Genomic DNA, 14,176 nt, shown 5'->3' with positions numbered 1-14,176 from the left:
TTTAGTGATCTACAAATGGAACAACAGAGAGGAGAGTGCTTTTAAAAACAGCCTGCTAGAGACGCTTCATATAAACCTATGCATTAACTCAAGCAAGAATCTTCTCCTTCGCCATATTCCTCTTCTTTGCAGCTCTAGCACTGTTTCTTTATCATTAATATCACTGGTTCCATTTGGGTGAACTAGGCACTTCCTTTTGCCTGTTGTCATGGTGACACGTCAAATCTGTGCTCCACTGCTCCTGGCTTTTGATAGTTATTAATCCTGTGCTCAATTCTGAGTAGACCTACTTAGAGTTGATCAAACTAACCCACAGCAGCTTAGGCTAGATTAATTCAGAGTTGAAGATTTGAGTCTGAGTTTGTAACTCTGCTTTATTAAATGGAACCCAGGGCTCAAACCCTTTTCTGTTTTCAGGAAGTGAAAAGCACACAGTCACTGTGAGGGCAGAAATGGAGCAGAATGAGCTGGATGCAAAAACCTTCTCCTGTTCAATCTGTCTGGATCTCCTGAAAGATCCAGTGACTATTCCCTGTAGACACAGCTACTGTATGAACTGTATTAATAGCCACTGGGATGAGGAGGATCAGAGAGGAATCCACAGCTGCCCTCAGTGCAGGAAAAACTTTATACCGAGGCCTGACCTGCAGAAGAGCACAATGTTAGCAGCTTTAATGGAGTAGCTGAAGAAGACTGGACTCCAAGCTGCTCCTGCAGACCAATGCTATGCTGGAGCTGAGGATGTGGCCTGTGATGTCTGCACTGGAAGGAAACTGAAAGCCATCAAGTCCTGTTTAGTCTGTCTGACCTCTAATTGTGAAAAACACCTTCAGCCTCATAAGAATTCCGCTCCATTCAGGAAACACACGCTGGTGGAGCCCTCCAAGAACCTCCAGGAGAACATCTGCTCTTTTCATGATGGGGTGATGAAGATGTTCTGCCGTACTGATCAGAAGTCTATCTGTTACCTCTGCTCTGTGGAGGAACATAAAGGACACGACACAGTCTCAGCTTCAGCAGAAAGGACTGAGAGGCAGAGCAAGCTGCAGGAAAGACGAGGAATAATCCAGCAGAGAGTCCAGGACAGAGAGAAAGATGTGAAGCTGCTTCAGCAGGAGGTGGAGGACATCAATCACTCTGCTGAAAAAACACTGGAGGACAGTGAGAAGATCTTCACTGAGCTTATCGGCCTCTTCCAGAAAAGAAGCTCTGATGTGAAGCAGCAGATCAGATCCCAGCAGGAAGCTGAAGTCAGTCGAGTCAAAGAGCTTCAGCAGAAGCTGGAGCAGGAGATCAGGGAGCTAAAAAGGAAAGATGCTGAGCTAGAGCAGCTTTCAGACATAGAGGATCACAAGCAGTTTCTTCACAGCTACCCCTCATTGTCAGACCTCAGGGAGTCTACACCCTCAGCCGGCATCGACATCCGTCCTCTGAGACGCTGGGAGGATGTGACAGCAGCTGTGTCAGAGCTCAGAGTCAAACTACAGGACATCCTGAGAGACACATGGACAAAGATCTCACTGACCCTGGCTGAGGCAGAACCAGAGAGCAGAGCTGGTTTCTTGGGATATTCATGTCAGATCGCATTGGATCCAAACACAGCACACAGTCGACTGATACTATCAGAGGGAAACAGGAAGGTGACACTGATGGATCAACCCCAGTCTTATTCTAGTCTTCCAGACAGATTCACTGATTGGCCTCAGGTTCTGAGTAGAGAGAGTCTGACTGGACGTCGTTACTGGGAGGTGGAGTGGAGGGGGTGGGTTCGTGTAGCAGTAGCATACAAGAATATCAACAGAACAGGAAGAGGGGATGAATGTGGATTTGGACATAATGAAAAATCTTGGGCATTAAATTGCTTCCAAGGTGGTTATGAATTTGGTCACAACAACATCTGGACCTCCATCTCAGGTCCTGGTTCTTCGAGAGTAGGAGTGGACCTGGATCACAGAGCAGGTGTTCTGTCCTTCTACAGCATCTCTGAAACCAGAACTCTCCTCCACAGAGTCCAGACCACATTCACTCAGCCGCTACATGCTGGAGTTTGGGTTTGTATCACTGGATCATCTGCAGAGTTCTGTAAACCTAAATAGATCCAGTTTGTTGGTTCTGATTGTTGATCAGGGTTCCTGGTTCCGGTGCCTGTGCTTTGCTGCTCTCTTCTTCTTTCTTTCTCTGTTTAAATGTAATTTTCTGTGTCTGTGTTCCAGGAGCCATGAAGGATTTTGCTGCTGATTTTTCTTTCATTCTTCTGACACAGAAATATTTCTCCAAATGAAAATCTAAACTTCTCTGGGCTCTGATTGTTCTACTGTAATATCTGTATTGATGGATCTGGATGTTCTGGGGTCTCTTCCTCTGTTCAAATACTTATTTGCAGTTTTATCACAAATAATTTGTTAAAAAAATCATATATTGTGATTTCTGTATTTTTACTATGTATCTCTCACATCGGACATGCATCTACGATGATAATTTCAGACCTCTCCATGATTTGGGAAGAAGAAAATAGCAGGTTGTTTAAATACTTATTATCCTCACTGTAGGTGTGCATAATCTTTCCCCACTGCTCAAAGTTTTAAGTGTCTGTTCCTGATCTTCCTTCAGATATTATTCTGAATATATTTGTCAAAGTTTAACGTTCTCAATCTTAAACATCTGTGTTTGATATTTCTGTAATCAATGTTGAAACTGTGTTTCAGAGGATTGTTAGTCCTCTGCTTTATGTCTGAAAAGTGGGCTGCATGGTAACACAGTTTGTAGCACTGTTGCTTTGCAGCAAAAAGGTTCTGGGTTTGATTCCCAGTCCAGGGTCTTTCTGCATGGAGTTTGCATGTTCTTCTGGTGCAGGGTATGTTCTCTCACAATCCAAAAACATGGCTTGTCCTTAGGTGTGTGTTTATGGTTGTGTGTCTCTGTGTTGCCCTGTGACAGACTGGCATGTGTCCAGAAGATAGATGAATGTTTTTAGGCACTGCTACATTTAGAACGTAAAATCTATGGCTAAAAAAAAAAAAAAATAAATAAATAAACCACTTGATATATATTAAAAGCACAGAGTATTGTTTTATTTAGTTCAAGAGAACTGGCAATGGTTACCTAATTTTTGTGAGTGGTGTGCAAATACTATCCATCCATCCATTTTCAGACACGCTTAATCCCAAATGGGGTCATGAGGGGGGCTGGTGCCTATCTCCAGCTGTCTACGGGCGAGAGGCGGGTTCCACCCTGGACAGGTCACCAGTCCATCGCAGGTGCAAATACTAAAGTGATCTAAAATTTCCTCACAGCTTTCATGCATAAAGATTCAACTTGGATAAAATTAAGTAAATATTAATATCTTCACAACTGTTATGTTTTATGTAAAGTCAAATTCACTTTATACTGGTGTGACACGATCTTGCAGCATTAAATTAGACTTAAATAATTTGTGTTCAAAATGTTACGTACAATATAATTTTGAAGTAAATCTTATGAGTTGTTCTTTTTTCAGTGTATGAATAATTTTATCTCCTGATCATTTGCTATCAACCTTCCTTTGCAGCAATAACGCGCTGCTCAGTCACCTGTAACTGCCTGTCTGCCATCTGCCTCAAGCTTTGGTTTCATCTGAGCCCCAGAAATCTTCCTCATCTCTGAGAATTGTTCAGCTCCTTTTACAATCATCTCAATCTGTTCAGCCTCATGTTTAACCTGCTCTGTACAGTTGATGACAAACACAATAAACACAACCATTTTTTCAAACTCTGTAGGGTTCCAGATCCTACTAATCTGCTCTGATCTTTGTCTCAATGCTTCACTGCTACCAACAGTCTTCTTCTGTTCTTCCTGAACTTTCTTTAATGCCTCAGCTTCACTTTTTGAACGTCCACTGCTCTCTTCCTGAACTCACAGCCTCCACATGTTGCTCTGTGTTTCCCTCCACAGCTCCAACATTTATCCTGAACATTTTCTCCACATTTTAAACATGTCTAGTTGCCCTTCCACCCTGCAGCAAAGTGACCGTCCCTCTTACAGTGGAGGAGGAACATCAGGTCTGACTGGATAACATAGAAAACAGAGACCCACATCAAGGAAGAACTGCTGCGAATGCCCATAGCCTGCCTAGTAATATGTTAGCTAGTTGAAACACCCAGTACCCGGTAACCTTGGCAACAATGCTGTCAGAGAGAGACTGTAGTCGACACTCCTCAGAGATTTATTACAGCCAACCAACAACTGATTGACATCAGAGACTCCCTGAAGAAACCTACTGAAAATAAAAAGTCTGTCGGCTCCATTTGGTTCTAAAAAGGTTCTGTCTGCTGCTGCATTGAGCTTAATTATTGCTTCATGCTGATTGTTTGAATGTTTTAAATCATTATTAGGAAAAACTGATGCCATGTTTCTATAAGGGGCATCACCAAGCAAATATGTGAAGGAGGCGACACTGAATGTTAGAAGCCATTCAGGCATTTGTCCCAAAAATTAACCAAAAGAATTTATAATGGTTCCAACTATTAAAGACTATCTCTCCAACACCCCCCCCCCCCCTTTACCAATACCCATCTTGAACAAGCAGTTCTCCTCTGAACCAGAAGGTGGCAGCACTGATACCATAATGTGGAGTTTCCTACTTTGACATTTTAAAGTTAGTTTATAAGCAAAAACTGAGAAACACCTAAATTCATTATTTAGAATATATTTCTATTAGGTGTCAAATCCATAATTCAGGCTCTTTTAAGAGTCAGTTTTTATGTTTGATGTTGTAGAGTTTGTCTCTGCAGTCATCTTCCAAGTAATTAAAGATAAAGAACAACAGTTTATCCATTTATTGTTTTTTATGTAGAACCATAGATTAATTTAAACAGCACTGATGTATTAATATGTACGTAGCTTTATTAGTAAGAGCCTCATGAAAATCTGTTGGTTTAATAGGTGCTAGTTTCACTGCCTATTAGTTTTCACCTGCCGCCCCAATTAAACTTTTAGGTTACCTCCACTGGTTAAATGTGGAACTGGACCAGAGACCCACGGGTCCTTAGTGTCCCTCTGTAACATCTAAACCAGCTTTCTGGTTCAGACCACCCCTTTCTTCCACTGACTCATCCAGGAGTGTCAAGGCTGCCATCTTTGCACCTTTAGACGTGTGTGTGATTATCTACACCTTGTCCACCTGATTATTCTTTAGCTCTGACTTGTTCAGAATGAATCGCTGATTTTCCTCCTTTTAGTCAGTCAGACTGAAAGTGTCCCTTTGAGAAGATGCATAGATTTGATTCTCCTCAGCAAAAAGACAGACCATCATCTCCAGACCTAAACAGAGGACCATTTAGTTTCCATCCACCTGAGGCTGTTTCCATCATTTCTAGCTGTGTTACTGTGTGAATGAGGATCAATGGGATTCAGTTCCATCGTTCAGGTTTAAACCATTAAGGTTGAAACTGGAGAAAAAAAATCAGCTGAGGTTCAGGGTAGAATCTGGAGGTTCCAGGAGGTTCTTCATCAAACAGGAAGCTCCAGGTTATACAACTAGAACCACCACAACATCCTGACCCAATCTGTGGCCTGCCTCCTCTGAGCGCAGACTGCCCCCTGCTGGTGTTCTGATGGATGAGGAAGATGTTTTGATGAAAAATGTTTTATTAATAAACATCAACCCTTTGATTTGATCAGGATATCTATCCTGGTTCTGATCCCGTTACTGATGGGAGGAGATGCTGTCTCAGTCAGCATTTAATGATGATGTTCCTCCAAACTGTCCAGGTATCTTGGCTCCGCCCACTAACTGCTGTCTGCATCTTGTTCTGGTTCTTTCTGATTAGACCCATTGGACCATCTTCTAGATATCTCTGCTGATTCAGTTTGGGTTTTTATTAATTTCATTCTTAAAGTACTTTAAACTAAACAAAATACTATTTATAAGTAAATTAAAACTGAATTAGTTCTGTTTTTTAATATAATTATAAATTGATTTCAGAAGAACATAGAAAAGGGGACATGGGAGTTAAAGCAAAGTTTCATTGGAACAAGATCGAATTATATGAAATCTAATTATTTTATGTAAAAATGCTCATGTTTTATGGCAGAGGAGGTCAAACATAAAATGTCTTGCATTATTTCATTTAGATAAAGAGCCAAGCCTTTATCTCCTAATTGTAGTGTCTTGTGCCTAAAAACACATCATGAGTCTCAGTTAATCTCCCTAATAAAGTTCAAAAACATGAAGTAACATAAACTGCTGCCGTCCCTCTGTAGTCTATTTCAAAACAGCTCCTGCAAACATCAATTGGCTTAAAAATGGGAACTACAGAACTAATTCTTTTAGAATAGGTATATATATCAGGGTGAGCATATTTAGATTTCCTAAAGAGAGGACACTGTGCTCAGCCTCCAGATGGATTCAGACAGGCTTCTAAAAGGTTGATGAACAGCTTTATTATACCTAAATGGTACAAAAATAACCTTTGTAGTAAAACGAAATCTGTAACAACCAGTGAAAAAAAAATCATAGCTCTTTTAAAATACATAAAATTAAATAATGTTCTAAATATGACCTCTTCTCTATTAGAAAGTACAGCTTTACCTAATGTTCCCAGGTCTAACAAAGTACTCAGTGAACTCTGCAGAATAACTCTCACCTCTTTCAGGGTTTTCAGTGTCCATGTGAGCTTTGAGATCTCCAGCACCTTTATTAGACACTGAAACCAATGAGCCAGCTTTGCACACGCTGCACTCAGCGTCCCACTGGACTCCAAATGTTTTCTGGACTTCATCTGTGAGGCTGCACTTTAGTTTCAGCATTTCCTAATGATTTTTAAGAAATAAAAAACTCTGATTTGGTTCACTGCAGGCTGCACTGTGAACATAGCCATAGTTAGATCATTCATTCCTCTGGTTGCTTGGTTGCAGCAACACTGGACACACAGTTATAGCAACTGAGACACTTGTTTTATCAGGAGCCAAACCAACTGGGCCAGAATACATACCTACATTATTTCCTGATCTAAGTTCTCCAACAAGGAAAGGATGATTTATCCAATGGCCAGATTTGAACCCACTCAGGCTCTAAAAAGCTAAAAAGATTCATGCTGACGGAGGAGCAACAAGAAAGACTGGAGAAGACAGAAGGTGAATGCTTTTAAACTATTTATTTTACAGCTTTAGTTTGTCTGAAAATATCAGAGAAAACATGGGAAATGATTGTTATTTATACAAAACAATAAAGAAGCAAATATTTACAATCCATGAGATTTTTATTGTTGCTCATTCATCAATTTAGAAGTGATTACAATAAATAAAAACATCCACAGCAGAATATAATACATTAAACCAGTTGTATAAAATAGGCAATAGTTACTTTCAATCATAGCAGGTAAATAGAACATCTACAGAATCAAGATCAAAACTATTAGAATTAGTTCAAAGGAAAATGATACTTTCAAAAAATCTTTAAAAGGAGAAACTTCACACTTCTAGCAAAGTGTCCGATTTCTTTAATACATTATTAAGACAAAGGTGTTTTATCAAGTTAAAGCAGGTTCAAACTGATCAGTAAAAATAACAGCAACATCATGAATCTAGTTTATCTTTTTAAACAAACATGTTTCATCATTTTAAGACTTCAATTTACCTGAACTACAGACTCCAGCCTCTAAACTGAGTTCTTTGATGTCCCGTAGTTTAACCCCATAATCCTGAGCGCCCCCTTTCAAGGTGGCTGGAGCTACTTTGCAACATTAACTAGCTTGTAGCTGACTAACTCTGAGACTGACACACACTCATATATGTCCCAAATCTTCATGTGAGACTCCTCTATAGATGATCTACTTCATTCTAATATCCACTGACCATAGCTCTAACACTTTGCCCAAAAAGTTGGAGTTTTGGTGGGCCTGGGTTCAACAACACACGTAGCAGCGCTGATTGATGCATTGCTAATGAAAGCCTACAAGACACTGAATTAACTAAACTCTGATCATTTGCAGCTGAACTCTTAAAAAATCCTCCAACAACATCAGCAAAACTGAGCGAAGCACATTAAATCTGTCCTACCTTTGCTTTTATTTTCATCTCAGGATATTTTCATCTGAATGAAAGTCTGTTTCTGGAATATATCAGACCAATAGCTTTCATTCAGCTAAAAGTTTCTAATTCCCAAAAATAAAACTTTTTTTAGCTTTTTCTGAATAAATTCTTTCAGAAAACGTTGTGCCACACCATGCCAAAATGGCACAGTAGGGGTCAGTCTGGATTTGTTTCAATTTAAACATCTAGAACTTCTCAATTGCTTGTTGTATTGGCAGCATACTTGCTTTTTCTCTAACCAAGATTGTATTGTACTTTATTATGTTTATTCCCTTCATTACAGAAAATGGATGAAATTGTGAATCTAAACATCTTTTTTCTGTTAGGGAAACAATCTTTTTTTGGCCATTTAAATCTAATTTACTCAGGCCAAAAATATTAACTATCAAATGTTCACATCCACATATTCACCTAAGACCTGAATATTTACCAAGTTTACATTATAACACCTTATCTGTTCTAGTTTCTATGGAAACAGAGCTGTAAATTAATGGCTTTCTCAAAACTTTGCTTCAAAATGACCATTAACCTGTGAGTTTCTCATGTAAAATGAGGTGAAGGAGTTTCTAGATTTTATCACCAATTAAACATGGAAAAAGCCTCTACTGTTCATTCCTGTGGCGTCTAACTGCTCTGACTTATGTGGAACTAATGTTTTCTTAAAAATAGAAACAATTCATCATGAATGAATAAATCAATGCATACTCAAATGACGTTCTGGTTTAAAACCTTTGTCACAAATAATTGATGGGAACAGCTTCTAACATGTATGAATTCTCATGTGATAATTCAAATGACTCTTGTCAGTAAAATTCTTGTTACAAATGGTGCAGGAAAAAGGCTTCTCACCTGTATGAATTCTGGTGTGTGTATCAAGATGAGATTTCTGACTGAAGCTTTTTCCACAGAACATACATTCAAAAGGCTTCTCACCTGTGTGATTTCTCATGTGTTTAGTCAAATAACTTTTTAGAGTAAAACTTTTTTCACAAATCGTGCAGGAAAAAGGCTTCTCATCTGTGTGAGTTCTGATGTGAGAATTAAGACTAGATATCTGAGTAAAGCTTTTTCCACAGGACAGACATTCATAAGGCTTCTCACCTGTGTGAATTCTCATGTGTTTAGTCAATTGACCCTTTTCAGCAAAATCCTTGTTACAAATGGTACAAGAAAAAGGTTTCTCACCTGTGTGAGTTCTGATGTGTGCATCAAAATTAGATTTCTGAGCAAAGCTTTTTCCACAGGACAGACATTCATAAGGCTTCTCACCTTTATGAATTCTCATGTGTTTTGTCAAATTACTTTTTCCGGTAATATTCTTCTTACAAATAGTACAGGAAAAAGGCTTCTCACCTGTGTGAATTTTCATGTGTCTATCAATTCTATATTTGGTTGTTGACATTTTCCCACAGGACAGACATTCATAAACCTTCTGACCTGTGTGAGACCTCATGTGAACAATACAATTTTCTGTTTTTAGAAACTTTTCTCCACTTGTCAAACATGATAATGGTTTCTCTCCTGTATCTTCAGTCTGCTGCTTCAGAACAAGATGCTCTTCACTCTCACTTATGGGGACCTCCATGGTTTCCTCTTTTGTCCAGGGATGTTCAGGCGATTGCTGCTCCTCTTTCATTTGCAGAGCTTCTGGTTCCTCTTGGTCCAAACTGGAATTCCTCTCCTGTGCACAGAGCTGCTGGTCAGAGAAATCCTCCTCTTTTCCAACAGAATCCTGCAGGCAGTCTGAAAGACAAACACAGCAGAAAGACTTTCTATTGTGGGTTAAAGAAAGGACAATTCACTTTAATCATCTTTGTGTTGATCTAACTACATACAAATAGACTGGAATTACATCTCCCAGCATGCACTGCAGCTCTGACACCACAATCACAGGTTATAACAAACTGGTTAATGCTCTGCCACCTGGCAAGGTGAAGACCTCCCCTTTTATCATCAAAGCTTTAAACGTTTTTTTTAGATTTTTTTGCTGAACTGTCCAGGTTTTATTGCGTTATTTGCCCAGAAACTGCTGGAAAAAAGGCACCAGCTCCAATGTGACCCTACGGATAAGCACCAAACAAGGGTATGCACACACATTTATCACAGAAGGCCAAAATAAAAGTGAGGTGCTCTCCAGAAAGTCAGAGCTCCATCCCTTTCTGGTCCGATCCAACTCTTTATCTAGCATTCTGCCTTCAGTAACCTCAGTGCAGAGCTAGATTGTAAACCTTCTCTGACTCCAACTCCTTAGACACAATAAGTAGAGACAGATTAAAAAAGATGGTAAAAAGACAATGCACCTCTTCTAAAGACACAATATGGGTAATGCAAAACATCTAAGAAAAACAGGGTGAAGTTTACATAGATGACATTTTCCATCACATTTTTCTGCAAAAGAAATGTTGACTTCAATCACAAAACACAAGTTCAATCTTTTCCCTCCCCAGTTTATTACTACTTCTCTCTGAAGCCTAGAGTAAAAACTAATCCACACTACATTCCTGTGACAAACTTTTTGTTATTCTCATGACAAAGATTCATGCAGCTCAAGCTCCTCCTATTTGAGGACTCAGTCTGTGGTGAAACAACTCTGCAGCCTCACTGTGATACACCTTAAGTCTAAAGCATTTAGATATCATACATGATGATAATAGAATAATGATAAAGCCAATTGTTCCGTTTAAACTATTTGAAATGCAGTGACGTGTATGACCAATTGTACTGAATGTCCCTCCTTTTTGCCAACACGCTCTACAGAACGATACCTACATTGATACGGTGTAGGAACAGAAAAGAATGTGTCAATCTGGCTTATGCCAAGTTAAATATGTGGCCAAGAAGCAAAAAAAAAGAAAGGAAAAAAAGCCATTCCAGGACTTATTATTGAAGTTTCACATGGGAGAAAAAAGTTTCACAAAACCAAAAGGGAGTTTTAAAAATTCTGCTTTTATCCTGGAATAATATAAACCAGGTCTGAAGCGTCTGTTTGCATAGTTTTTAAAGAAGAGCAGATTAACAACACTTAAGATTGTAAGAAAAGAAGTGGAATAGCCCTTTAGCCTTTTGCTGAGCCGCTGTTATGAGAAGAAGGGCATTACTGCTGAGAATAGCCTCACCTGTGGCGCTCTAAGCTCTTGCACATTGATGATTAAGTGTCATGAATTGACCACTGTTAGTGAAGGAGGCCGTGGAGACTTTTTTTAATGAAAATGAAAGATAGAGAATATGATGCTGACAAAGGATAACGCAATAATGCTTTTAATGCTAGAACTCCCAAAGCTGTCATTTTGAGGGTTCTGAGATTTTAAAGGGAAAGAACTTTATTTACATTAATCATATGTTGATCACGTTAAAGGAATAGTACACCCAAAACATGATTAGCCTTCATTTTCTACTCACCCCCATGCTGAACAACACTCTGGAGTACTTTTTTGATATCTCAAATGCATCTGGAGATCTGGGAGGCTTCTTGCTGTCTGCTGACATTCAGAAAGGTCCATAAAAGTCCACAGAAAACGTGTCAATATTCCTCCATACTGCTCGTCCAATGTATTCCAAGTGTCCTGAGTGGGTAGCGTCCATAATTTACTCGAAACGAAGTCATTTAGAATGTTTTTAGAGCATAAACAGTAGTGTATAGGATTTCCTAAAAGCGCGTTCACGAGTCTACGGAAACCGCGGCAGACCAAACCAGATGAAAGTGCGCATTCAGCTCGGCAAAGAACTCATGCTCTTCCTCAACACTGAAGTCCTCAGACATTTTTCTTTCGTTGTTTCTTTCTTTACACAGGTAAAGAGCACATTTCTTCTTCTACGCTTGCATTATCGGCAGAGCAGACGCTGAATGCGCACTTTCATCCGGTTTGGTCTGCCGCGGTTTCCGTAGACTCGTGAACGCGCTTTTAGGAAATCCTATACACTACTGTTTATGCTCTAAAAACATTCTAAATGACTTTGTTTCGAGTAAATTATGGACGCTACCCACTCAGGACACTTGGAATACATTGGACGAGCAGTATGGAGGAATATTGACACGTTTTTTGTGGACTTTTATGGACCTTTCTGCCTCGGGCGCCATAGACCTCCATTATTTGAATGTCAGCAGACAGCAAGAAGCCTCCCAGATCTCCAGATGCATTTGAGATATCAAAAAAGTACTCCAGAGTGTTGTTCAGCATGGGGGTGAGTAGAAAATGAAGGCTAATCATGTTTTGGGTGTACTATTCCTTTAACTGACTTTTCTTGTTTCTATATTTCCTTCATTTTCCCTAAGTTTGTTTTATAGAATAAAAACGTAAAAAATAAATGTGGTTAATTCTACCTTGATCTCCGACAGCCGTCACTTTGACGACTCTATTAGTTGCATTCTTCATTTTTCCCACAGTCGATTGACATTCGGATAGTTGCCTAGCAACCAACATTCTACCTAGAGCTTTAGAAATGCTTCAAAATATTGATGATAGCTATTCGGGTGGACAGGGAGAGACTGATGAGGAGGACTGGGTAGGATGCGTCTCAGATTCTAACAGCGAGTCTGAGGATGATCACCCACCCAGGGGAAAACGCAGACCAATCAGTGACCCATCAGACAATAGTGAAACTTTTGTTCACGGTTTGGATAGCACTCCCCACACCTCAGCTGGTCCACTCAGCGGCCCAAATGCCAAACCAGAGCCTGTGAGCTACTATAATCACATAGAGGTTGGCGTGCAAACCACATGCGTCCCGAAGTTACCAACCCCTCTGCCGCTAAAAAGCAGCTTTTGGGAGGCAAAGAAAACAGCGCCATGTGCTTCAGTGCTGCACAAAAAACTGCTCATATGATGTCGTTCACAAATGTGAAAAGGTGGTCAGAGGTAATCAATTTCTGTAAATAAAATTGTAATTTTAAGCTTCGAACCTGTGTGGTAACATTTATTTTACCGATTTATTTTTAATACAAATTTAGATTCAGAAATAATAATAATTATACTGCCTTAAAAAAAAAAAAAAAATATATATATATATATATATATATATATATATATATATATATATATATATATATATATATATATATATATATATATATATATATATATATATATATATATATATATATATATATATATTAATTAGACGGCCAGTGGGAGTTCTAGTAGGATCAGAATTCTGGGAGTTCTAGTGTTAAGAGGTTTGTAGGTGGCTTTGAATTCTAATGTTTCTATCAAGTCTAGATTTCTTAGAGAACATTTTTCTACAGGACCGACATTCATAAATCTTCTTACCTGTGTGAGTTCTTCTGTGAACCATTAAATGTTCTTTTTTAAGAAAGTTTACTCCAAATGTAAGACATGTGAAAGGTTTCTCTCCTGTATGTTCCATCTCTTGCTTTAGAACAGGCTTCTCTTCCTGCTCACCTATGGGGAGCTCCATGGTTTCCTCTTTTATCCAGGGATGTTCTGGTTCTTTCTGCACTTCTTTTATCTCCAGAGCTTCTGGTTCCTCTTGGTCCAAACTGGAATTCCTCTCCTGTCCACAGAGCTGCTGGTCAGAGAAATCCTCCTCTTTTCCAACAGAATCCTGCAGGCGGTCTGAAAGACAAACAGCAGAAAGACTTTTTATTGATAGTTAAAAAAAGGACACCTCACATAAAAGCACCAAACTCTGTCCTTGAGTTTGAGGACTGGGCGGATCCTGTCAAACAACCTGAAGATATGAAGTTCATTCTGGCCTAAATTTGTTTCCCCACAAAGATTTATTAAAGAAAGTAAAGCATTTCCATCCAACACCACAGTGACTGTCTGGCAAATGAGGAAGTAATGAGACACCCTACCCTCAGCAGCACTTCCTGTACACCTCTGCCTGGAAGAGACATACCCCAGCTGAATGTCAGAGGCTGAGCTGATTTTAAATGAGTTTCTCAACAAATTTCTCTGTTCTATCATATTAAAAAGAAGCATTATGGTAAGAAAGAGAAAAACAGGCCTAAATGATAAAGCCTTATTGAGCAGCTTCCTCATGTTTTGCTAGAAATGTCGCCATCAGCAGGGCAACAGGGCTACACTTTTTCCCCTGTAAAAATAGTTTGATACATAAAATGAAATGAGAACAGTTATAAAAATAT

At 39.2% G+C, this 14,176-nt stretch overlaps 2 protein-coding genes across 2 annotated transcripts; one reads left to right on the top strand and one right to left on the bottom strand.

Moving 5' to 3' along the window:
- Positions 1 to 423: 423 nt before the first annotated feature.
- On the top strand, positions 424 to 2,498 carry LOC119787998 (tripartite motif-containing protein 16-like). The gene has a single exon (XM_038292106.1). The coding sequence runs from the start codon at positions 927 to 929 to the stop codon at positions 2,094 to 2,096; it is 1,170 nt and encodes a 389-aa protein (XP_038148034.1). The 5' UTR covers positions 424 to 926; the 3' UTR covers positions 2,097 to 2,498.
- A 5,908-nt stretch (positions 2,499 to 8,406) lies between these two features.
- On the bottom strand, positions 8,407 to 13,621 carry LOC119787999 (gastrula zinc finger protein XlCGF8.2DB-like). Its single transcript, XM_038292107.1, has 2 exons — positions 13,338 to 13,621; positions 8,407 to 9,813 (listed from the first exon to the last, which is right to left on the bottom strand). Exons 1-2 carry the CDS (start codon positions 13,483 to 13,485, stop codon positions 8,831 to 8,833), a joined length of 1,131 nt encoding a protein of 376 aa, XP_038148035.1. The 5' UTR covers positions 13,486 to 13,621; the 3' UTR covers positions 8,407 to 8,830.
- Positions 13,622 to 14,176: the final 555 nt, after the last annotated feature.

Source organism: Cyprinodon tularosa, unplaced genomic scaffold, assembly GCF_016077235.1.
Source record: "Cyprinodon tularosa strain WSP-4 unplaced genomic scaffold, ASM1607723v1 ctg308, whole genome shotgun sequence".
NCBI lineage: Eukaryota > Metazoa > Chordata > Actinopteri > Cyprinodontiformes > Cyprinodontidae > Cyprinodon > Cyprinodon tularosa.
This window is presented reverse-complemented; position numbering and strand designations above follow the sequence as displayed.